The sequence below is a fragment of the Talpa europaea genome (genome assembly GCF_964194135.1).
Source record: "Talpa europaea genome assembly, chromosome: 16".
In the NCBI taxonomy this organism is placed as follows: Eukaryota; Metazoa; Chordata; class Mammalia; order Eulipotyphla; family Talpidae; genus Talpa; species Talpa europaea.
In genome coordinates, this window is record NC_140084.1 from 4205860 (window position 1) to 4232917 (window position 27058).

Consider the following 27058-nt stretch of genomic DNA (forward strand, 5'->3'; position numbering starts at 1 on the left):
TTTGTAACATAAACAGGTGTACTATATGCTATTACACAGATATACGGCAACCACTGCACAAAGGAGGGGGGATGGAATGAATGAACTTATATTCAAGCAGACTTTACATATTTTTAAAAAATATATACTTTATTATTTTTTAAAGATTGATTTATTGTTTATACAAGAACTGGGGTACAGGCCAGAAGTGCGAGAGGGTGAGAGGATTCACCAGAGACAGAGTGGGGAGCAGAACAGGCAGACTGACCGAAAACACTGCTGAGGGGAGCAGCGGGCGAGAGAGGAGAGGTCTGCCGCGCCATGTGGGTAGCTCCCTGGCCGGCTGGGAATTGGACCCACACTGCAGAGGCTGTGGACAGCTTCACAGCACAGCACTCAACCTGCTGCGCCACCGGGGAGGCCCCTGACTTTACATATGTATGTTTTAATTTTAATTGAGTTGTTAGTATTAATTTTAAGTAGACTGTGAGAAATTATGATACCTATTATAATCCCTAGAAAACTACTAAGAAAATAACTCAAAAAACCCCAAAATTGTAGATTGAAAGTTTAAGACTATCTAAGAAGTTTAGGAAGCTCTGTATAGACTGAGATATAATTTAAATTTGTTTTTACAATTTTATAGATTTGAGAAATGGGCTTACCTGAGATACACCTGTCATGTGCCAGTGAAATCAGGGGCACAGCGACTTTTCCTATGTAATTATTTTCCTGCGTATCACTATCATCAAACACGTAAAAACTCAGAGACTCTGACTTAAGGTATCGATCCAAATCCATATTCATTGGCACTGAGAAACACATATGATCATCAAACTGTGGATCATTGCTACTGGGAATAATTGCTGTATCATGGTCTGCGAAATCAAAAAACTTGTACACGACGTATGGGTGTGGCTGAAGGTGGCTTGCTCTGGACTGCAGGTGGCTGCAACATTTTATTGTAATATGAAGTTCATTTAAGTTGCCATCTGTGGACTCTGTAGAACTGAGCTGAGCGGTTTTAGGTGCTTGCTGACTTAACTGGAAAAACATACATATTTATATTATAGTAATACATTAAAAGATACACAGCAGCTACCAACCCCCAAACAAAATAATTTTGTACATGGATAAAAAGCTGTATATTTTCACGTTGCAGTCATTGTCTCAGTAAAAGATTATTCTTATTCAAAACCAACATGTACAGATGCTGCTATGTGATTAGCAGCAAACACAGTGGACTGAGCAGACATGCAGAGATTGCTGTTAAAACCAAACGAAACTGAGAAATGAGTAATCTAATGTTCTTTGATGGGGCCCACCCAGAGAGATGCTTTTGTTGTATTTGGGTCAGCCTCATCCTGAACCCATAGGGTTTGGGGAAGCAGATACCCGAGCCAGTCTACTAAAGTTCAACTGCCATAAAAATAACAGAACAGAATCAAAGAAAAAGCCCAGAGAGGACAAAAAGCTAGACTTGGGAGGGTATTTCAGGAGAGGAATGGGCAAGAGGAGTTCCATTGACAGGCAGAGCTAAAATTACTCTCTGATCACTTTTCACACTATTACTCAGGGAGCCAGTGCACAAGATTTTAGCGAAGAATTGCACTGACAGTTCAGTCTACTGCGAGTGAGGTGGAGTGACGCTAGTGTTTCAAGACAGTGTTGGGGAATTCTCTGCCTTCCACAAAGAGACCTTTCTTTCACTGCATTTCTGAATTTGGATTACGTGTCTGACTTTAGAGACGTTTACTGGAGAAGGAAAAATGGAACCATAGTTACATAGTCTCCTTAGTGGAGACATCTGGTGGTGCGGAGAGGGGAACTCTGGAAAGGGAATCCCAGCGCTGCTTCCCAGGGTGAGTTAACATTCAGCTACGAAAGGCTGAGTGCAATGATTTAAAAAGTACTCTCATAGCTTCTCCCCATAAATCTACCCACAGAAGTTGAAATTCCAACGAATAAATGGCACAGTTGAGCCAAAAACTGAGTCTAAAAACCTTTAAACCACAACACTAAGTAATCTGGTCTCTCTATTTCGAATTTCCTTTTCTGTGACAGCACTTCCCAGAGAGTTCTGAAGAATACTAGTTCGGAAAGATGATCCATAGGAAACAGGGGCTATTCTTTCTTAAGTTTGGGAATCAATGTTATACTTGTCACGGCTCTTTATCTGAAAGTTACAGAAACTAATTCCATCTAGCAAATAAAACAAAAAGGATAGAAATGAATACAACTTCACACACACACACACACACACACACACACACACACACGAGCGCATATATTGATAAAACAGACAAAATCTGAGTGGGTCGGCAGCCCAGGTAAGAGCATCTCGCCAAAGCCAGCTTCCTGCTGGACTATTTAGTTATGTGAGATGCTGCACTGGGGAGAGGCTGGGTCAAGGGGCGCAGACTTCTCTACTGTTCCTTCATGTAAGCTTATGATTATGTCAAAAGAAAAAAAGCTTAAAGCCACTTGATGGCTGTAAAAGAAAATGATTTCAGTTTAAAGCATGACATATAAGAAATATCATGAAATTTCAGAGTCAGAAAAGGGTCTTAAAGTCAGCCAAGCTTACCCACGGCATCTGATTTGGTCCCTTAAAATTTGAGGTTATGTATCCCAAAGCCTTCGCCCGTTCCCGGTACAGTCGAATTGCTTGATCCATGGGAACTCTTAATCGAAACCAGTATTCCACTGTACCAAAACCTGGGATCTCTCCTTTAGTTCCTACAAATCAAGGCATAACTATTAAAATACTCCTACAAGTTAAAATACATAGAAGCAAAAATTCTATCAATGGCGTTATGCATTAAGACTATAAATTCTGTATGGAGTAAAATAATATGACTTGCACAAATAACGTGATGGGCGAGGAACAGATGAAGAAAATAAAATTACTGCTGCAAGTATGAGTTTCACTGGATATTAAATATTATTAGAGAACTACGTCAAACACTGTTTGAGACGGGAATTCATACTATTTCAATCCTCCTAATACACAAAGAAAAATGCAAAACCATTGAATCAAATACTCCATGGATTCCTTTTGACGCTGCAGTACTGTTTTTTTTTTTTTAAACAAGCTGCACTCAGTGCAGTCTGAGATGCAATATGAAACCTCACAATTATGATCTTCCACAATACAATCAAATATCAAGAAGTCGTTGGCACCTTCCCAGGACCCTGCTGTGTCACAGCAGAGGGGACCCGCAGTAGCTGGGCATGTGCAACACACTCGCGCGTGAAGTTGGTTCAGAGCACCCCCGACAGTCTTCCATTCACACAGGTCTTCCTATTTCTTCCTCTGTGAAGACTCATGCTAAGGCCTCTGCAAACTTAAGAGCTCTCACTTCCAGAAAGGAGGACTATGTCCTCACTGGGGCACTGACTGCTTCGGCAGGACCGTTCACCAGTCTGTTTCTCTGCCGCTTCCCGAGGGAAGGGCTGCGCTTTCCATGGATACATTCCCACGAGAGGGACTAGGACAATGCGAGCACTCAGTATTTGTTATGGTGAAATATTCTATATGTTAACTTTCCTAGGATGCCATATTATTAAAAATACTACCCCAGGGCCTCCCCTGGTGGCGCAGTGGTTGAGCGCTGGGCTGCGAGGCTGCAGCACCAGTTTATTCCCCGGCTGCTGGCGAGGGTCCCACAAAAAAAAAAAAAATAAAAAAAAAAAATTACCCCAATGTTCTCCGCCTTTATCAATTTCTTTCTTGCCGGTGGGTCATTCTCATCTACATACAAACATGATTCAAATTTGCCATCATTAAAAAAATTCCTGGGGCTTCCCTGGTGGCACAGGGGGTTAAGTCTCAGCACTGTGAAGCTATCCGCAGCCACTGCAGCATGAGTTCGATCCCCAGCCAGGGAGCTACCCACATGGAGCAGCAGACCTCTCCTGCCACCCGCTGCTCCCCTCAGCAGTGTACTTTGGTCCTTCTGCCTGTTCTGCTCCCCGCTCTGGCTCTGGAGAATCTCTCACCCTCCCGCACTTCCGACTGTACCCAGTGCTTGTATAAATAAATAAATTTTTAAATAAAAAAAAAAAAAGACCCAAACTCCTCACCATGACCCACAAGGTTCCACAGTCTGACCTGGCTGCTGCCTGGTGCTGTTACCTCACCTCTGCTCTAGCCCTTGGCCTTCCTGCTGCTCCTCAAACCAGGTTTTCTCCTCCCTCAGGTCTTCAATCTTGATGTTTTCTCTGCTTGAAACGTTCTCACCCTGACTCCTGGCATGGATCCTTATTCTTTAAGTTTTTATCAGTGTCATTCCTCAGAAAAGCTCTCATCTGAATTAGTAAACTTCTACCTCCTTCTTTGTCCTCTCTTATCCTGATCATTTTTCTTCACATCTGATTATATATCTGTGCGTGTGTCTACACATACGCATGGATATATTTGTGTGTGTGTGTGTGTGTGTGTGTGTATTTCTAATACTTGTCTTCTCCTCTAGACGGTAAGCCATGTGAGGGCAGGGGCTTTGTTTTATTTACCGCTGACCACTAAATTCCCAGGGCCTAGTCACAGTGAGAGTATGATAAGTTCTTTTAAAAATATTTTATGTTGGGGCCTCCCCGGTGGCGCAGCGGTTGAGCGCTGGGCTGCAAAGCTGCCCGCAGCCTCTGCAGCACCAGTTTGATCCCCGGCTGCTCCCCGGGCACTGGAGGAGGGTCCCACATGGCGCGCAGACCTCTCCTGCCGCCCGCTGCTCCCCTCAGCAGTGTACTTCAGTCCTTCTGCCTGCTCTGCTCCCCGCTCTGGCTCTAGTGAATTCTCTCACCCTCCCACGCTTCTGACTGTTCCCAGTGCTTGTATAAATAAATAAAATAAATAAATAGAAGTAAATCTTTAAAAAAAAATATTTTGTGAATGTATTTCAATTAATGTTCAATCCAGGAAGGATATCAATATGGTAAATAAATATTTGCAACTATAAGCTATCTGCAACTATAGCTATAGCTATAAGCTATCTGCAACTATAGCTATAAGCTAACTACAAGCTTTGAAAAATTAGTAGCCGTTGTAACATCATCATCAATAATATTTAAGATAGTCTGGGAATGGGCAGTCAAACTAGAGAATGCTGTCCTTACCCAAAAAGCACCCTTCAATGTGTAAGAGAAGATCTAATTGGAATAGGATGTAAGCATATAAACCAAACCAATGAATTAAACATCCGGAACTCAGAAGATGGTACTTACCGACCAAACTTGCTGTACAAAATATTCGACCGTGTTTTTCCAGAATCTCATGGAATCTCAACTGACATGCTGCAATAGTCTCATAGTCTGTGCTGTAGGCTTGGTGGACCTCGAGTGTGATAGTATTCTTCTGAATATATTGCAAAAATAAGTCATTGACATGAACAACATATTGAGAAGTGAAGTTATATTCTGGATGAAGGCCTTGCACTACAGGAGTTGTCTGGAGTTCAAAGTCGTAGAAAGCATAGGTACAGAAAGTGACAAGCTCCTTATCTCCAGATGTCTGCAAAACTTCAGGAGAAAAGGTTACTTTGCTGATATGGATTTCAAAGAGGTTTTCCCCTCGTTCTAAGTGAATGGTTTCATCAAATTCATCGACCAAGTCATCTGGCATGATTTCTGGTTTAAATTTATACTGCTTGGTGCCGTAAGCAATATCCTTTAATTGGGCTGCAAGAGAAGACACACAGTTTAGAGATTTTAAAATATTGACATATGAAGATACAAACTGGCTTTTGAAGTGGTAGGAAGTCTGAGCGCGTGTGGGGAATAGTAACCATCTTGAATTCCATGACTACATTACTTCTCTATAAATAAGATTGTGCCAGGTATAGAAATTTTTTTTTTAAAGATTTATTTATTTATTGATTTATACATACATACATACAAGCACTGGGTACAGTCAGAAGCGCGGGAGGGTGAGAGAATTCCCCAGAGCCAGAGCGGGGAGCAGAGCAGGCAGAAGGACCGAAGTACACTGCTGAGGGGAGCAGCGGGCGGCAGGAGAGGTCTGCGCGCCATGTGGGACCCTCCTCAGGTGGCCGGGGAGCAGCCGGGGATCGAACTGGCGCCGCAGAGGCTGCGGGCAGCTTCGCAACCCAGCGCTCAACCGCTGCGCCACCAGGGAGGCCCCAGGTATAGAAATTTATCATTTGCTCTGACATCACTTATAAATCAACAAAATTACAATTTAAGTTTTAGTAAAGGTTATACCAGGTAAAAGGGAAAAGACACAAGAGAGGCTTTTGAATGAACTGCTGAAGCAAATTTTGGGGGTCCACTTGCTCCTCTGCCTTTGCTCCATCATCCTCTCTTCTGTACTTTCAATTTCTCTTTCCAGTGGCTCCCTCCCTTCACCTTCTCAAAATTCATACTTTTTCTTCTTTGGGGGTGATGGACATGTTCACTGTCTTAGCGATGGTGATGGTTTCAGGGGTGTTATACCCAGGCCCAAACTCATCGAGTTGTATTCTTTTAAGCTGTATTGTTAAAGTATAGTAATTATATTTCTATAAAGCTCCTTTAAAAAAAGATGAACCTTTCTAGATACACATTTCCCTGCATGCTAGATCATCCCAATTTATAGAAAGAGCAATGTAAGTACAGTTGTGTCTCCAACTCCTCATCCAAAAGATACTCTCCAACCTCTGGCCAACACCATTTGCCTTACTTTTCTCATGAGGCTGCACTGGTAAAGCTCCCCCATAGCTAACTGACTGCATGGCCTGATTATTTCTGCCTCGCTGACACCAATGGCCACTTTTTCTTTTTGTGAACTTCGGTCCTACTGTGGCTTCTGTGACATCGTCTAGCTGGCCTTTCCTCCCAGCTCTTAATCATTCTGTAAGATTTTCTCTTTTTTCTAAAACCTTTTTTGCTGGGCTTCTGTTTTCATCGTTTCCTTGGTCTACATAATTTATGGGCAAGCCCACCCCCTTTTATGATTTCTGCTACTTTTATGTATGCTGAGATTCTCATATTTCTATTTTTAATTCGGATCTCTTTCCTGAATTCCAGACCCCACATATCTAATGGCTTGCTGAGTCCTCTAGCTAGATATCCCCTAGGCACATTCAAACTCCATAAAACCCAAACAGAATGTATCATATTCTCATCTAGTTATTTCTGTACTGTGACTCTCAAGCGAGGGGATTAGCATTCATTCAGCTGCCTGAGCGGGATTCAGTCATCCTCGTCTTTTTTCCTTTCCTCTCCCCACATCTATAGCATCACTGTCACTCTATGCTTTTTCTTATGACTATCAGGTTTGTCTTTGTCCTCTTTATCTACACTGACCCTACTTATATTCCCAGTGTTGATTCCTTAGGTTATGATGGAACTTAAATTTCTTGCTTCCTTCAAATTTACTCATTGTCCTCAATGGCCAAAATGCAATCCTGGGTATATTAGCCCTTAAAAATTTCCGAATGGTTCAAATTCTTCAGGATGGCAAACAGGGCCCCTTCACGGGCTCTCTCCAGCCTCCCCTGCAGATGTTCTCCCTTTCCTAGTCCCGCCATCCAGCTGCACAGGCCCCCACGCAGTTTCCAAGTGAACAGCAGCTAGGGCCTTTTTGCCTCCCTCACCTACTGCCTGGAAATCCTCTTACTCAAGGGTGAATTCTGTCTCACATCTACTGTGTAGCGTCTTCCCTGAATCTTCAGGAGAGAGGCATTCTCTCCTTGGCATCTTTTGATTTTCTGAGCCTCACACTCTTCATGGGAAAGCACCACTCTTCACTTGTTCACATCTCATGAGGGCCTTCAGGACGGTGCCTGAACTTTTTGACCATATTCATCCTCGCTGCCCAGCACTTGCTTAGGATGCTTTAGGGGTTTGGTCATGTTTACGGAATGAATCAATGAATTTAGGGGACAGAAAAAAATTCATTGGTAAAGATTCAGTAAGAATTTAAAGGAATGAAAATACCAAACTCTATGATCCTCTTTTTACTCAGGAAAATTCCATTAAGCACACTTTTATTGAGTGCTACTTGAAATAAAAGGTACAAACTGCTCTTTGACTTTTGGAAAACTCTGTTGAGTTAGGTAAAGTTATTTACTGAGCCCTACGATTTAGAGGAGTTGTTTTCAAAGTGAGGTCACGGAAGGGCCTCCACGGTGGTCTAGGGATTAAGTCTCATCTCAGTGCTGTCACCACTGAGCTCAATCCCCGGCCAGGGAGCTGACCCATATGGCGCAGACCTCTCCTGCCTCGCCTGCTGCTCCCCTCAGCAGTGTGTTTCAGTGGATCCACCTGTTCTGCTCCCCACTCTGTCTTTGATGAATCCTCTCACTGCCCGCACCTCTGACCTACACCCCAGTTCTTCTATGCATAAATAAATAAATCTTAAAAAGAAAAGTGAGGTCAGGGAGCCCTTGAGAGTCCATGAAATTTCTTTGGCAGCTTGTGAGGTCAGAAATATGTTTAAAACAATACTAAGATATTATTTAACCTTTACCTTGTTATTCTCTCTCAAGCGCGTAGTGGTGTTTCTCAGAATCTACATGATGTGTGATATCATAACAGACTAACTGCAGAAGCTGACATAAAGACCCAGCCACTTTGTATTGAATAGGATACTATGCAATTTTGCCAGAAACGTCAATTAGAAAAATTAAAAAAAATCCTAAAACAATATCGTTTTCCACCTTTTCAGGAAGGAAAGTATAGTTTTGAAAAAAATAAATTCTGTAATTTACATTAACATGTAATGTGCTTACTATTACTTTAGTATTTCTTTATATATTTTTAAGATTTCTCACTTATAATAATTAATGATAAAAATATCAAAAATTTAGCCCATGCAAACAAAAGGCTATTGAGAATCACCATTTATTTTTAAGAGTATAAAATTAGTGCAGACATAGTTCATTAAAGTAAGTCTTGTATGGTTGGGGACTTGAAACAGAGTTGAAGTATTTATCATTGCAGAACTTATATTGCAGCAAAAAATAAAAGGTAAACCTCCAACATTGAAAAGCATTCATTTAATTAACCTCGAAATAACTCTTTTGAGTACATGAGGAAAAGTAGTTCAGTGCTGAGTTAATGTTTCTCAAAGCACTGTCCTGTGCCTACATCTGAATTGATTAGAGTTATATCTAAATATACAGAGTCATGGACCCCAGAATCTCTAGGGGTAGGGCCCAAGGAAGCTACATTTTAGATAATTTCCCAAGGTGATTTCCATACTTGTGAAAGTTTGAAAACCACTTATATAGGCATTTCGAGTATGGAAATGGTGAGGAATAATCAGAGCTAGCTTTCTGGCAGTAGAGTGACTTCAGTAAGACTCTGGAGCAGGGTGGGGTATCATGGAGTTGGTGGAGCGAGGAGGTTCAGATGGAGAGCATGAGGGTTCGTGGTGGAACGAAGCAAGATGAATCTGCAAAGCAAGCAGACTGGCTTGGCTGAGACACGCAGCTTGCTTAGAAAAGAAATTAGGAATGAGGTGGTAAATTTAGTCTGTAGGGCTTTATAACGTACTTTGAAATCTTGCCTATAACACTCATTTCGAAAAGGAGTAGGGCATGACTCAAAATTCTTGAATGGCAAAGCAGCAGATAAAAATTGTCTTTTTGGTAAATCACTATTACAGTTAAGAACTGGGAAAGAAAGCTGAGCAAAAAGAAATGGTGAGTGTAGATTTGGATGACATTTTCCACTGTTATAAAATCCATTCTTTTAGTTAATGTGGATAAAAAATTGTGCACATTGTACCTTCCAGTTTCTGGATGCGTGCAGCCCTGATATCGAGGAGATGAACATATTGTTCCACTTTGAGTTCATAATCTTGCTGCAAATTCTCCATCTTCTGGGTCACTGTCTCGACTTCCATCTAGAAATGAGGTAAGTTTCAACACTTATGATTATCTCCATTTTCGCTTACCAGATCCTGGAATTCCAGGAGCTTTAGACCACAGTGTCCTGACCTCAAACAGCTTACCAGCTTACCGTTTAGAAAATTATGCTTGGCACAGTTCATAAATCCAAAGTAAAATAGACAAAATTCCCATCCCTTTTTATTGAGGTAATTGTCCCATTTGTATAAAGCTAGTATAATGTGGTTATGGCAGAGCTGCGGCGTAACTATACCCATTTGCAGTATATGGTAATAGTAGGAAAGGTGAGTTCGTTGTTACTGTTTATTTTCTAAAACCAGGCAATTAAAATTATTTGTGTTTAAGACTCTTATTCCAAATACCCCATTATAAGGCTGAATTCCAGGTATGTGATAATACGCAAAAGTAGATTATAATAGACGATAACACACAATGCTGCTCCGAAAAAGGAGCATGAGTAGAATATTATAGGAAATCTGTCTCCCCGAGTTAATGTATTACATTACCTGATAATCTTTATTAATTTTATGTTGCATAATTAGCATGTTTCTTGTCTTTTCAAGTTCTTGCACTGTCTCTGCATGAGTTGCTTGCAGTTCTCTCATGGAACGTTCTAGATCTTTATTAATTTTACTGTCTACTTTCTCTAAAAAGGAGAGATCTCCATTTTTTTGTGATTTTTGAGCCTAAAATCAAACCATATTTTATTACTGAAACAAGGATTTCCAAATGTAATCATGTGAATTAATATATATATATATATATATAGAGAGAGAGAGAGAGAGAGAGAGAGAAAGAGAGAGCAAACGACGATCATTAATTGAAAACAGATATATTTCCATTTTCCAGCAGGAATAAAGCAGCCCTGATATAGAAGGTATATTTGAATAGACATTTGGAACAATTACAGAGAAATAAAAAACAGTTTATTGCTTCATGACATAAGAAAAAAATCATGGAGATTTATTTCTATTTCTTGATTTGATTAAAATCAACACTGCGATGACTTAAAAGGAAAGAATCGCATTTTCGTGTTTTCTTGTAAACAATAAAGTATTCTAGAATTGATAGCTGTCTTCTGATAACTCTTATAATTCAATATTTTATCTAAGATAATGGGTACATCAGTTCTCTTAGGACAGAAAATTGTCCATTGGCTTTTCAGTGAGGCACGTACAAGTAAAATGTTTGTTTACAGTTGGAGAAAGTGCTTTATGAGTTTTTGAGGTCTATTTTTTTCTTTTCTTTCTTTTTTAATTTATATATATTTTAGTTGAGGTCTATTTTAATGTAATTTTGATGTTATTATGAAATATGCATATGCTGTAACCAAATGTCACCTGACTGCTTTCCTGAGTAATTCATTTCTCCAAGTAGAAGGGTTACAGCTCAGGGTTATCGTTATGCTAAAGACAGTTATATGGAGATGTGTGATTCCTGGTGAAGTTAAGAAAGTTACCTTGAGGAACAGCAGCGCTTCACTCAATTCATCAGCATCAATGTCACCCTCCTGTAACAGACAGAGCACGCAGACGTTCACAACGAGATACTGATGGCAAGTAGAAAGACACCCTAACTGTGCAGACTATCATCACGGAGCATACTGCTGCCTGATATCAACTAAGCAATATATTCGTGTCCTTTTGCTTTGTAGTGTTATTTCCTCAACAAGAAATAGTTCACCTGGTTGTAAAACTTCATGCGGTTTTTAAGTTCATCAAGCTGTTGTTTTTGTTCCAGATACTGTAACTGTAGTTCTCTATTTTCTTGAATGAGTTTTTCATTTTGGTCTTAAAAATAAAGTCAACATAATTAGAAAGGTAATTGAGAATGAGGTCAAAGAACACATTTTAAATCAATTTGATTTCTGATACATACCGAGCTTGATCTAGTATTGTTCTGGTAAGAAAGGAAATTGAGCTAGCACCTAGACAAAGGCAGTGGGGGGATGAGGAACAAATGAACACGCTCATGTGTCTACCAGATGATTCACTTGCTTATCAAAAACTTAAGATTTAAGTTCACAGTATTAATATAAGGAAATTGTGGCCTCTGGGACTTCAAAGGAATGCTCTATCTAAAATATCTCAGAAAATATGTTTCCAAATCTTTGATTTTTACTTACTTATTAAGGGTCCTGAAAAGCATGCAAAAAAAATGTTGTCTTTTAGTTTTTTAAATTGGTTTCCTTGAGTTCTCAGCATAAACTCTTTTTACTAAAACAAGGTAATTTCTCCAACAACTCGGAATGCATCATGTTATCATAGTATCACATAATCAACCACACTTTTAACAAATCTGTTAATGTAGGAGAAAAGAATTCTCAACCAGTGCACGGTAGTATCCACAATAACTTAGGTATGTTCTTCGTTCATTGAGCTTATGCTATTAATTAGCAGGACATGAACTCAGCTCTCTCTTGCTAAGGGATGGAGACAGGTAATGTCCTGTCTCACTCACCATGACCCACTCATTCTTCTGGGGATTGTACAGAGGGGAGCTACAGATGGCGGTGAATCCATAAAGAGACTAATCTCTCGCTCTCTGCATGATACATGTTCAACTTGAAAAAAAAGCGTAACACCAAGAAAACAAATTTATTCTTCAGTCTGTGTTCTTAAGTGACTGGTCCCTGTGGACTAACTACAACGTGTCACCCAAATGTCTCCATTAGTCTCATCCTACTCTCGAGGATTTATGTTTATTGTAAGTCCACAATTCAGCTTGTACATTTTTGTTTCTTTTTCTTCAAAAAAAAAAAAAAAAAAAGCAAATCAATACCTTTGCCAAGAGTTCCTCACAGAATGCATCTACACACTGACTGCATTTTATATAAAAATATTTTTTTTCTGACTTTCAAAATGCTTTGTGCTCCCAAGGTAGAATTATTACATGTAAGTAAAACTTGTAAAAAGCACAATTAAGAAGAAGTGGACGAAACCTGGATGTTTTCAGTGTCACACATTTGCTAGCAGATTAAAAAGCCAAAAAAATTTTTTTTGACCTTGGGTGTGGGCTAGAGAGCTTGCTTTTTGGCGAGAGAGCAGAAAAAGAATGCGGAAAACTTTAGTTTATGTTGACTGGGTTAAAAAATCTAGATGAACTGATTAGGTAACAAAATAAGGTAAATATAATCAGAAGAGATGTAAACCCAAAGGATAATATAGTTTATCTAGGCAGCAGAACTTCCAGGGGTTCTGGAGTACAAAGGACTTTTTCATCTAGACAGTGTATTTTATTCTCTCTTTGCTGTATAGTTTTTTAGAGCAGGGTCCTAAGAATGATAAGCTACCTGGCATAAATAAACTTATTCAAGTTTTTTTTCCTCTACTGAATATTGTTTCAACAATTATGTTCCCATTTCACTGATAATTTTTAAAACTAGGGCATTTTTAGTGGGAAAATAACGAATTAGTGGGAGAAGACATTACGGAATACTAGTAACTTGTTCTCTACTGAATTTTATATAGAATCATCTACCATATTTTTCCTTTCTTAAACTGTTATTTGGGGCTCAAACTCATTGCTCTTTAAAAAGTACGGAGGTGCTATGGTTCAAAGAGAAAACAGACCTGCTGAATTAGAATATGAAAAAGCACACTGTACAAGAGGAAAAATCACCCCCTTACCTTATGATTTGACAAAAAGCAGGTTAATCTAAACAGCATTTTATTCAAATGAGATAACATTTCACTCTTTTAAAATTATGTTCGTCAAGCACACCATTAATAAGCAGGGTGCAGAGAACAATTCAACTAAACAATTTTTAGAGCTCCTTTGTGCTAATATCTTCAGCTGTGATCAATATAACCATATGCATTATGCTGAATTATGCATTTCAGCTAAAGATAGAAAGGAACTTTCAAAAGCAAGCCCTTAAACACATGCAGTTAATTTAAGCATTAACCAAATGCAAACTGCATTTACATATCCTTTCCCCACATATTCACACAATCTGAAACTAATTTGTACCTTGAATAAAGAGGTGAGTATTCTCTAAAAATAATTTGCCAGTTAGATGAATGACTACAAGAAGCCAGGGAAAAATCTTCTGGCAAAGAACACTTGATACATGAAAGGTAAATGTGTGAAGAGACTTCAAAGTAAAAATTAAACAATTTCAAAATCTGTAATATAAAAGGAACTTTCTGAATATTGAAAGATTTTCTTCAATAGACCATTTTAATTTTTTGTTTAGCATTTTTCCCTGGGGAAAAATGGTTAAAGGCTATAATATTTTTCCTATAATCTATGTTAACATTTTCACAAAGAAACAAAAACTAAAATTATTAGAACCGTAAATTTCAGGTATTCAAGCAAATGTAACTAAAATCACAGATGCACTGAAAATAAAGATTCACTGCGAGCAATCTTTCTTAAGAAAATTATTGCATAAATACATAAAGATTTGTGTAGAGATATTTATGAAACTTAAGGAAATGAAGTTATTTAAAAATTCATCAATAGATGAATCTTAACCAATTGTTGACCAGTCCATGGTATATATCATCACACTGGAAAACTACGACAGCCATGGTAAATGATGATGTTTGGATATATATTTATATTCCAGGGATGATTTCACAGTGAGAAAAGACATGACAAAATTATATCTACACATATAAAAAAACAATTCTGGGACGATAGTCATAAAAAAATATTAATAGTGGTTATCTTGAGGGTTGGTTGTGGGATTCAGTGATTTTTCTAATTTTTTGTTTACTGGCTTTTTTTTTTTTTAAATACAGGGTATCTGAATTATTGTTATTATTCAGAAAAATCTGGAAAAGACGTAAGACCCAGTGCACATGAGTTATTTTTTATTCAAAAATGTCTGGAAAACCACAGAACCAGTAAAAAAGATGAGGCGTGGACTGGTTGACTTAAAATAATTTAGCAATTGTAGTTTTAATAATTTAAAACGATTGCTTAGGATTAATTTAACAACAACAGGTTTTTTAAAAAAAGACCAAGATTCTATCCCCTCAGGAAGAGTTTTGGAATCTCTGATATTCAGGAAAAGAGAAATCACAGAAATGAGAAAGGTTCATTTCATTTCTCTTTCCTTCAAAAATGCATCATTTTATATCAGGTTTTGGAAGACAGGGGAATACAGAGCACTTCCACTTCTGCGAACAAGAATTTACTGAGCAAACACTAACCAAAACACCCGGTGAGGTATCCATTATGTCTCTTCAAAATCAGGGACTCTGTATCTTTGATATGAAACTTTTGAATCTCCACCTGGTCAGAAATCATGTCATTATTTCTTTCTACTCACAATCTTCTAGAAAAAAAGGTCATAATTCTCTCATAAAATTTAATCAGCAGCAAGTAAATATTGCACATGTGTGTTTCATTAAAATTGAGACTCCATTGATTATAAGATTTCAGGCTTCTTAAAATGTGAAAAAAAAAAAAAGGTCAGACTATAATTTAAAAATATTATCACTTATAGATGCATGGAAATTTCAGAAATATTAAAATGAGGGGAAACCTTTCTTATAGTTAATGAAATAATGGCACTGTGACCTGTATCAGTGTCTAGTGCGCTGAGCAGATACCTAATTATTTTTGTAACTGAGTTTGCATTAAACTTTTAAAAGTTCGCACAGAACTGAATTGGAAATTCAGCAACTTTATTAATCACATCACTTGGTTTATTTAGTGGATAAGCAAACGGATATAACCTCGGAAACAACTGATTCATTTCCCCTCTTGTGCAGTAGATGTGCATGTATGTTATAATAAAGCAGACATCTACGGTAATTATAAATCTTTTGCTTTGAGACAAGAATTTCATGACATGAAACTTATTAATGACTATGAATTGAGCAGGGACATGTTGACAAAGCTGGTGGTATTTAAGTTCTCCATCACAGAGGAGAGTTAACCACCTCATAATCAGAGACACCTTCCCAATTCGACCTGTCAAAAACAGCAACCTTACCACTGTGCGTCTTACACAGCCTTTCCCTCTGATCCACTTCCCACTACCTGACGTATCTCATTTGTACTTAATTATTATAGCTTCTCCCGACTGACTTTAGGCTGCATGAGGGCAAGGCTTTTGTTTTATTCAACGCTTTATCCACAGAACAGTGCCCATCACGCCGGTGGTCTGTAACACTGGACTGTTGGATAAAGAAAGGCTGGACTGTGGGATAAAGAAAAGCTCAAATTAGAAAAAGGAAAGAAGTGAAAGCAACCTGAATAAGCGTGAGAAGACGACTTCCTCGGGCATGTGGGCCAGGCACAGCAAAGGGGCATTGGGAGCAGCCAACACATTCTTGACACTGGACTGCTGTTAAGACACTGGCACGCCCCGCCCCCCACGGCAAGGTGCACATGCTAAGTCCTGCTGGACTCAGTGAACACCACCGAATAACACAGCGGTCTGAAATGAAGAAGTCAGTAGTGGTTTTAGAGGTACCTCTTTCAGTTTTTACTCTGTCAAGGATTTCAGTTTTGTCTGTTAAGTCAGATTTCAAGGCGGTCTCCAGCTGAGCAATCTGCACTTTGAGCTGCTGCTCCTTCAGCTTCCATGGCTCTTCGCGGGCAGCACTGAAGGCACTGCAAAACACACGTGACATGCGAGGAGAGCTTGGAAATCAGCTTCAACCGAAAATAATAAAGAGAAAAGCTTTTAGTGGCACAGAGACCACTGTCATCATGTCTCAGGAATTAAGTAAACATATGCTGGTCTGCTGCTGTTGAAACCGAGGCGCCTTTCTCAGGCTGCGGTTAGCGAACATGAAAGAGCTTGTGGGATGAGCAAAGGAACTGGCCTTAATTTAGAGCTCTAAAGTCAGAAAAGTTGGCAGTGTGCAGCTTTTGTGGGACTACTAAAGGAATTCAGATACTGTACGTAGTCCAGAGGAATCCAGTCTCAAACCTCAGCAATCAGCGTCGGACAAGACCATTCTCTCCCATATCCAAACTCTCTTAACACAGAAAAGGGACTCTCCACCTGATCTTTTGTTCTAGAATTTGAAACATTCAAATAGTCTGTGATAATAACATGGTAACAAAATAATGGCAAGAAAATAATAGCATATTAAACTATAAGATAGCAATCCTGACGTAAAGCAGTAGTGAGAATGTAGTTTTTGTCCTAAGGAACAAAGCAAATTTTATTTGTAACGTGACTGGGGTATAAATCTGATAAGGAAATGCTGCTAAGAATGAAAAGAGAGAATTACTATTCCTAATGAAAGTGCAGGAACTTAAATTATTGTTAAAATCTAGTAATGATTGAGACCTAGCACACCGGGAGAGCCATTTGCAGGTAACTGAGCGGTCTTAGAAGGTTCACGCGAAACACTGGTTGATGCTAATGGTTCCCCCCCAGTATTGGCCTAAACTAAACCCTGGTGCTAGGTCAGCCGCACTAAGAACAAGCAGGTAGATTGAAAAGTGAAGCTTCTGGGGCTCAGGAATTCATATTTTTATAAAGCTGCCCAGGTGACACCCAGGTTTCAGAAAAACGGATCTTGATCTGTATTGCAGCAGAAAACTATTATCTGTGAAGCTTGATATGACTGAATAATTACCAGCAGCTTTGACCCTTCTACTCTACTTATTTTAAACCCAGCAAATGAAACAAAAATCTATAAAATCTGGCTTTGGACTGATGATAAAGTAAAAGGAAAAGAAACGTGTTGCTGAAAATTGCCCTTAATGTTAGTCCCAGGTAACCTTAAGGTTTTATTCCAAAAGAGATACTTTTCTAGGATGCATATTGTTTTTGGTGCATTTAAGATAACATGGCCTTAAAAAATAAATGGAATTCTAGAAGTTTCTCTTAAATAGGACATCTGTTTCTTCTATCATTTCACATATGGAACCCTAAAAAAGGCCTGGATCTTGTATACAAGTATTCTAAGTAAATTTTATCAAAGGTACAATGGCTTAGCCTTAAATCCAAATAAAACAGGAACTTCAAATACTAAAGATTATTCCTTTACATTTTAAGAATACATATAATTTCTGCATCTGGTCAAATACATATTTTGAAAACACACATATATATGCATGTATGTGAGCGTATGTGTGTGTGTGTGTGTGTGTGTATTTCATTATTAAAAACATGTACTACCCGGAAAAAAATTAGCATGATGAAATAGGCACAACCATACATTCTATCAGATGCCAAAAATTAGAAACAGTAGTGTTCCAATAGCATTAGTACCAGCAAAAAGATCACCAACAGTTAATCTGGCAGAAACATCAGAAGCTGTATGTGTTTAAATTAAGAACAATTTAGCAGCCTGGTTTTTCCAAACCCACAAAATACTAGTGTAAATCAGCATAAGTCAATCTGAATTTAGTCCTCTGCTATCTTCCCTCTAAATTTAGGATTACATTCCACTGGAGTTTCATGAGGAATTCCTTTTGAATTTACTGTATTCCTCTGTGCTTGGAGCCATCTGTGTAACTATAAATGGTGAACCACATCTGGCTCCATTTTCTTTGTAAAGACTGTGTACATGATTAAATCTGCATAGAGAACAGTCTTTGAGAACCTTTTATTCATGAAAATGTTTTTGAATATTGCCTACAGTGACAGCTGAGGGGGGTGTCACAGTTGGTCCTCGCGCAGATTTCATTATGAAAGTGATAATGTCATTCTGCACTTGGGATGCCCACTGGTGGCTGTGGCCACTGGCCTGTCCACTGCAGACATGGGTCAGCATCCTGTACGTACATGCCCTTGATCAACAAGAATTTTTCACCACCTTGAGGTTTTCGTTCTTACAGAAGAAGTCCCTGTTCCCAAGTTCAAGGGCATCCTGATGTGAGAGACGGGCAAGAGTAAGATCAAACCAAAAACAAAGAAACCCATCGGGACTTTAGTAGGGTTTAACAAATGCTAAATATGTATTTACTTTGGGATATTTCACTTGGGGAAGGAAAAATGATGCAACAAATGGGCTCAGTCTGGCTTCCGGGGAGCACGAAGAGCTCGTATTTATTTGATTGTACGGCGTTCATGATTCCTGGAAGACCGCAGGGGAAGGCACTCCCTTCACAGAAACAGGCACGGAGGCTAAGGGGGTCGGCCAGGCTCCTTAGATATTGACATGAGATGATTATCATGTTGTAGAAACTGGATTCACCCAATTATTAAAATAATTAATATTTTCAAAAACTAAATCAACCTTTTTATTTTTTAAAAAACAAATGGGCAGGGCCTCCCCTGGTGGCACAGTGGTTGAGCGCTGGGCTGCGAAGCTGCCTGCAGCCTCTGCAGCGCCGGTTCGATCCCCAGCCACCGGCGAGGTTCCCACAAGGTGCTCAGACCTCTCCTGCCGCGCCCGCTGCTCCCCTCAGCAGTGCACTTCGGTCCTTCTGCCTGCTCTGCTCCCCGCTCTGGCTCTGGTGAATTCTCTCACCCTCCCGTGCTTCTGACTGTACCCAGTACTTGTATAAATTAAAAACAAACAAAACAAACAAACAAACAAAAAAACAAATGGGCAATAAATTAGTTCCTCTCAGGCAGTTAATATCTTAAAATCACTTTTAACAGATTCTCTGAACTGAACCTCAGATTGACTAAATGTGAAGCGGACGGTTGGTGGAAGGTGAGGGGGCCAATGGGCAGACAGAGCAGTTGCGAAGGGAGTACAACCTGCATTTTGATAAGCTTTCCAGGTGACTCATGCACATCACAGTAGACGCATCACTGCAGTCATCAGCTACTTTATCCTGAAATAACACTAACTTTGAAGATGGGACACAGCTTTACTATATCATAATCTAGATTTAGATTTCTCTTTAGATTTAATTGCAAAAAAATTTATTCTGAATTTTTAATAAACATTTCTTAAAGTTATACTTATTTCTTGGCATTGTAGCAAACATGTCTTAGCCTATTTAAAAAGGCTCATATCAAATCCTATCATGAGGGTTTTATCTTACCAGAACATTCTCTAATATGTCATATGTCAAGTAATAAACACATTCAAAATTTCATCCGAGAAAGGAAGATGAGGACGCAATCTGCAAATCATGTTTTTCTCCTGAAAACTAGCCAATTTTGAATAACAAACAAATGCTCTCCTTTACAAAACATGCTATCACTATGACTAACCAAACAGGGAGTACATGCAGTTTCTGACGAGCACTAGTTGTTGGCAATGAGGAGGAACCGAGCTGTGAGACACAGAGCTGCAAAGAATCTGGAGTGGTACTGATTCCTATAGAAATTGTCCAGTTATGCTTCTGAAAACATTATTAGTTAAAAAGTTGTATTGCAGAATTTTGTAATTTAACAGGATTTACTATTATGCGCACTTGCTGTGTTCTCTGCTTATGAGACATTAATTTTTTTTGACATCAAGTGTTTTGACACTCATTACTCACATTTAACTTGCAGACACTTACACAAAATTCAAGTGTAAGCAGCAAAATGAAGCCTGTTTTTAATGTGACAGTAAAAAAACATAGAGCCCTAGTATAAAAATCTTTAAAAAAGCCCTTCAAAGCCAGAGTTAGATCATCTTCTAATATGGAAAGATAAAGTTTTTCATGGTGATAAAGCAAATAGGAGAAAAACATGTGTTTCAAAAAATTCAACTTATTCATTATTCCCAGTTATGTTTAATGTTTTTTATTCTAAGAATGTAAGTCCAGTACATCCTCAACTTGGGGGGAAAGCAGAAAATGTGCAATGGCCATAAGCACTGACTTCCTTGTATTTAGCCCATGTGAAATTCTTTGAAAATTATAAGAGACCCGAACAAAGACTGGGACGAAAGAGGGTCCATGGCAAATCCCACATAAAGATTTCTGGCCGGGCTCCTCTTGCCACATAGCACCAGAGATTATTTAAATAGGTACCTGGACGTACGGCTGGTACTGAGTACTTTAGTGCACTGAGCCACCGCGCAAAGGTAACCAACACCAGCAGGTGAACGACACAGGTGACACACCCCACGGGAACGATGCCTAACGTTACTAAGGTACATTTCCCAAGGTAGGCCAAAATAAAAGCCTCTCCCTACACCCTGTAGGTGTAATTTACAAAATGTAAAGATAGTTTCAAAACAAAACATAAAACCTAAGTTAAAAAGTTAAAGATTTATCTATAGATCAGATGGTTATTTCTTGAAATTTCAGTAATAACTGACAGGAGCAACTGTTGAGTACAAACTCTGACATATGTATTTCAACACACATTCAATTTGCTTCCATGCAAGCTTATATTTATCATTTATCAGTAGCATAATGAAATATACACATACGTTCCTCACCCCACCCCAGAAATAGCTGTATCACTAACTCAACTTAGTTGTGGAACAGAATTTTGCTTCTAATAGTACAGAAGGCATTAATTTCTAAAATACCATAATTAGGAGGCAGATTAAGTAACCAAATGGAAGCGGCACTTTAAAATTTATCTTGAGTAAAAAAAATGCCTGTCTTCCCTTTCTAAGGAACAGAGACAACTGGTAGTTACTGTGCCTACAGAAACCCTCTCAGGTAACATGTTGGGGAGTCCAGGGGAGGAAACATGGGCTTGGAGAGAAATCACGAGGTTTGAATACAAGTTCTTTTACTGCCGAGCTCTAAGAGTGCAGGCAAATTACTTTCTGTCTTCATTATCTGCAAGACAGACATTTACAATGCCTACATTTCAAGGCTGTCGCGAGGACTTTATAATGACCTATGAGAGTGTGTAGCACAGGGCTTGTGAGCTTACAGCAGATGATTGTGAGCTTACAGCAGTTTTCTTAGTAACAGACAACTGCGTGGGTTAAATAGCTTATGAACGCCCCCCAAAAGCTTATTTGTCTATTATAACATGTACATTATTTCTTGCTATCTCTACAACTAATTTTTAAGTCAATATTAGGTATTCTGAATCCAGTGCTTTGAGGAAAAAAAGATCTCAAACAAGAGAATGAGCAAATACCTGCAATCGTTACCTGTTATAAAGTTTGTCATAGTTTTCCTTTAAAAGTTCCCGTTCCTTTTCTAAATCATTAATTCTGTCCTGCAGCTAAAATAAAAAGAAAATGACACATTAGGTGATTATCATATATAACCACATGTGGGTGAAAAAAAAAAAAAAAGCAGGAGGAGGAGGCTAGCATATTTCAATCTTGATTTCTAAACTGCAGCTGCTAACTAGAAAGCTCATATTGTCTGTGTTCAATTCAGCATTGATTTTTTTCCAAGTTGTTAAATAAACATGAAATTAATATTTCTGCTTTAATTAAGTAGAAACGTATGCAGTGCTTCATGGGAACATGTGCCAGAACTCAATAAAGAATGTGTAAAAGCTCACTATTAAGTCTGGAGAAACATAATATTTTCTGCTTTCCTCCCTGATGAATTCCATCATTATACTCATTTTGTATTAAATTCCAATTGGCCCACAAGAAAAAATAAAAGGATTAACGTTTCTTTTGCTTCATGGTTCAAACAAATTGTGCTGATCACTATTTATTCTGAAGACACACTTTCTCGTGTTACTTGGAATTTACAAAGAGCCAGTAGCACATCTTATAAATGAATCAATGAATGAATGAATAAAATGGTTTACCCTAGCTTATCCCAATGAATAATATTATCAGAAATAAAGATGGTGCAATAATTCCATCTTTATGATTAAAATGCAACTCTCTATATTTATTTCTAGTATTTATTATAAGATTTTATTCATCAGTGTGCTTTTTAAGCTACTTTTCCCCAAGGATCAGAGTATTCTTTCAATTCATTTCCATTTTCAAAAATCTCTTCTGCTGCTAGAATGAGACAATATGTACAAGATTCTTCCAGGAACAGGACAGAATGTAGGTGTTTTATTTCATTTACATTCTCCTTCAGAACAAATTTAGCACACCGTAGAAAAAGATGGTAGTGGCCGGAGACATAAGTAGCAATAATAACAAGAAAGTGGATTTTCAAACAACTTCAAAAAAACAACAACAACAACAAAAAAAACCAATCTGGATAGTTTCTCAAAATTGTTGATATTGCAGAACAGAACATTCTCCTCAGAATCAGATATATTCCTTTAACACTGTTTTGGCATTTCAAGTGACTAATATGTGGTTGTGGCTGAGGAAGTTAAGTTCCACAAGTAATGTAGCATCAGTTTCAATTTTCTTTGTCTTCAAGGATTTTGAATCCTAGCACATTTGCAAGCATTTTTAAGCACTGACTTATCATGCACATAATATATTTAACAACTATGTGGTGCTGTGCTCAAGGCGTCATGTGTGTAGCGTAGGATTTTAAAATATACTTTTTGCACTGTCACTATTAAGTTTTTCTAAACAATTCCGGAAAAGTGTCAACGCGACGAACAACTAAACTTGGCGGGCGCTTACCTCTTCTATTCTTCTTTCAGAAAAGGTCACGGAGTGCAACTGCTTCTCAAGGCTGCAGCATTTTAGGCGCTGCTCTTTGAGTTGCATATTTAGCTCATCCCCATTTGCCATCAAGGCATCATGGCTAATCCTGAGAGTTCTTTGCTTCTAAAAACCAAAATTTTTTAAAATTAGTTTTGAATTCTGCTGTGAATGATTAGGTTCCAGAGGTGGATTGACGGGGGGGTCACATCACGCAGTTGTTCCCCACATGGCGACGGTGTGGGGTCCACACACACCGCCACCTCTGCGTGCCGTGCGGAAGACCCAGGTGGCCTCAGCAGGCATCGCACAGTGCAGACCGCTGAGTCCTTTCTTTTATTTCCTCCTGGGTTTTGAGTTGTTGAGAATGACCATTAAGAAAATTTGTTTAAAAAACTATGAACCAGAGACACTTTTAGGGGGGCGGGGGCGGGAGGGGAGGGATTGGGGTCAGAATGGGGGGGCTGCAATTGTATGGGGAATATAACAATAAAATTTATTAAAAAAAAAAAAAGAAAATTTGTTTAAGCAATTTTTTTTGTTTTCTTTTCGCTGCGGTTACAGAGGTTGGACACGCTATCTTAAAATGGGGACAGAGTCAGTGCTGACCACAGACGTTCAATAGTTGCCACCATTAAACAGTCTCAGGGTAGGCTTCTAATTTTAATATCTTTAATTTAAAATATTCAATTCAGTGAAATAGTTACAAACTCTTCTTAAATTTTAAAATGGCATCCTTATGCACATGCTTTAAAGTCCATTTTATATACTTAAGCACCGCATATTTTTCTAAAATTTTTTTTGAGAAAGGATTACATTAAAATCTTTTCATAGAAACCATTATGACCATGGCATGTGATGCCTCGTTTGCTAGTGAAAATCGATTAAGTTCTACTGAAGTTCCTCATTAAAAGAAAAATGGCTATTTAGCTACTAGAGACCAAATTTTTATTAATCTTGGTTATCTGCATGACATTTAACTTTAACCAGTTTTCTCTGGACAGCCTACCTCATTGAATCCCTTGTTCTGAATCTTTCAAACCCCTACCCTGTGTCAAACCCCCAAAGAGGTACCTGCGTGACAGCAGACCCTCGTCATTGTGGTATTTCAACAAATACCTGGGGTCACTGTTAAGTGGGAACAACAATGGTGAGAGTGATGAAAGAATATAAAATCACTTTTTAATTCCTCTCGAAAACTCATTTTAGAAATGGCTTTCAATGACATGTATTTCTACTCTTTTCGGTCTGCAGAGAGGACTATCATTCCCACTCTCTAATTAGCCTCGCTTTTCTAAACTCATATTTATATGGAAGATGTTTATATGGCATTTAAGGAGGTTCCCGCAAGGTAGAAAACGCTACCCAGAGAATAGTTTAAAGATATTTCTCTAATTCAAAAGTGAATTTAGGCTTCAGATGACCTTATGGTTTGCACAAATTTATTGCTTTGTCTCAGTACTTCAAAGAAAGCACTGCTTAAAATAAATTCTGCTCATCTGGAATGTTTTGGAGTTCATTAGTTCCAGAACCTATGTTAATTATGCAGTGCCAATAAATAGGAGTCCTCTGATGGCACATTCCTGTGGAGTAGTAGTTTTTGTTAAAACAGCAACGGGGCTGAAGAGTATCGTCAACTTGAATGGCTAAGATTTAAAATAAATATGGTAGTTGACATGACAGGCACTCAAATATTTTCTGATAATGGCAGTGATAAAACAAAACAAAACACCACATCAAAGAAAGATTTAACAAAACATAATTATGACTTTGATCTATCTTAGATGTTTCATAAGTACTCAGAACTGAAGATCTATGCAAATACATCTAAACCTCAGTGCTGTGTGCTCATAACAAATTCCCATAAAAGGAGTTAAAAATAAATTTTCTTGGCATGAGATGATATATGATAAATCTGTTATTATTTAAAGATGACACAGATATTTATAAAAAGTCTAAGCAGTTGGTTATTTCTTTAGTTATTGAGTTATTAAAAGACAATCTATGAAATGAAACACACTTGAGAATAAAAAGAACACTGCTTAAAAATGACTTTTTAGTGTTATGACCTTTTACCTAACAAATACAACCTGAACACAATTTTTGAAATTTCTTACCTACATGTTATCACATAAAATAAATTATCACCGTACCTCTTGAAGCTGAATAAATTTTCCTTCCATTACTGACAGAGCGTTGCTTTTTTCGACGAGCTGCTTATGAAGTTTAATCATTTCTACATTGTCTCGAATGTTTGACCTTCAAAGATGGAGTTAAGAAAAAGAGAGACAAAGAAGGGCAAGGTAAAAGAGAAAAATCTATGGTGGAATCACAACTTTTCATGGAATGCTACGCGGAAAACGTTTACACACTTTTAGATAAGGCACCATGGTTTTGGTTTATTATACACTGGGGTTAAATTATTTACAACCAACCAATAATCGCTCTTGAACTCTTAGTCTGAAGGAAACCTCACACTTGGGTCACCTGTACAAGGATGAGAGCAAAGCTTTAAAATCATGTCACAGCTTTCTGAAAGAAGGTCCAGAGGACGTCAGCTTAAAGCACAGTCATCATTCGCCCACCAAACTTCAGACTTCTTTTTTTTTTTTTTAGAACTATCACACTACTTTCCCCTAAATGAAAAATATGCAACATAGTCACTCATCTTTCTACCACTCCCTCAAAACAAATGGTATCATAAGATTACAATTTATTGGAGTTTCCTCCTGGAGTTTAAACGTTTCAAAATATTTCCAAAAGAAGTGACTTAGCATTTTATACTAATAATGCCCAAAGCTGGCATTTAAATATGTTGCAGATGTGCCTTTAGCTGTGAGAGATCATTTACCATCCACAGGGTATATAGAAACTCTATATGCGGCAATACTATTTTGTATTTTTCCTAGTGAGATTAAAGCAAATGTCGAATTTAACAGGAAGATCTTGTTAAAGGTTAATCAGAGATCTAAATGAATACCTGTTTTCAAAAGGCATTTATTTTCCTCACAGAGAATGTTCCTTAATTTAATACATTTTATATCTAAAAATATTTTTTAAGTTGTGAAGCTCAGCTTTAGGCCCCCTATTTTAAGAAAAATAAATATATAAATTTGAAATTCAGACATTTATTTAAGTATTTGAAGTACGACATTTTACTTTCAAAACTTATCTAGTGTGCACATATTGGAAAAATTGTCACAATGCCCTACTGGAACCAGAAAATGGACTACAAAGCTCACACATCTGTAAACCAGCTGAGGACTTGAAATACTTAATTTTCCTCTTTGATATTTGAAAGTTCATTGCATTTTGGCATCAGACAGTTAGTTGTCCTCACACAGAAGATAAACAAGTCCAAGAACCTGGACCTGGCCCAAGGTACAGTCTTAACACAATGTTAAAATAATTATGTGTCTAAAACATTTTATCTAGTAGTTCTAAGCACACGTTCAACAGAAGACTCACTATTCCCCTTAGTATTTTATTTATTCACTAAAAACAATACGGAGGAAAAACATTTTAAATGGTTTCACATCTAGAAGCCCCAGTATCATTTGTCTGTTCTCCCTAGAACTTAAGTCTAACACGTTAACGAGTGACATTTATTGATAAGGAAGGACAGAATACTACTCCAACAATTTCTTACATTTTCAGTATCCCTGAGACTGTTTTTTATATTTTTAAGTATGTTACTATTCTCAAGAAGATACAGCTATATGTGCATATCAGACATCTTTGAATAATAACGAAAACTTAACATAGAATTAAGCCCCAATAGCCCGCTAGCCACACAGGATCAAAGTAAAATTCGAATTGACTTGGCCGGGCAAAGACCAGTTAAGTATCTTTCAAAAACTTTTAGTG

General features: G+C 38.1%; 1 protein-coding gene across 2 annotated transcripts in view; it reads right to left on the reverse strand.

Annotated features, from left to right (window-relative positions):
* RPGRIP1L (RPGRIP1 like) overlaps nucleotides 1-27058 on the reverse strand; it is a gene marked incomplete at both ends in the record, with an annotated part of 83335 nt that overhangs the window by 39536 nt on the left and 16741 nt on the right. For both annotated transcript variants that reach the window (XM_084257407.1, XM_084257406.1), the window contains 11 exons: nucleotides 645-1023; nucleotides 2567-2718; nucleotides 5203-5655; nucleotides 9709-9826; nucleotides 10337-10516; nucleotides 11290-11340; nucleotides 11514-11620; nucleotides 16264-16403; nucleotides 21761-21834; nucleotides 23171-23317; nucleotides 25345-25450. In XM_084257407.1, the coding sequence (XP_084113533.1) occupies nucleotides 645-1023; nucleotides 2567-2718; nucleotides 5203-5655; nucleotides 9709-9826; nucleotides 10337-10516; nucleotides 11290-11340; nucleotides 11514-11620; nucleotides 16264-16403; nucleotides 21761-21834; nucleotides 23171-23317; nucleotides 25345-25450 (1907 nt within the window). The remainder of the gene's footprint in view (nucleotides 1-644; nucleotides 1024-2566; nucleotides 2719-5202; nucleotides 5656-9708; nucleotides 9827-10336; nucleotides 10517-11289; nucleotides 11341-11513; nucleotides 11621-16263; nucleotides 16404-21760; nucleotides 21835-23170; nucleotides 23318-25344; nucleotides 25451-27058) is intronic.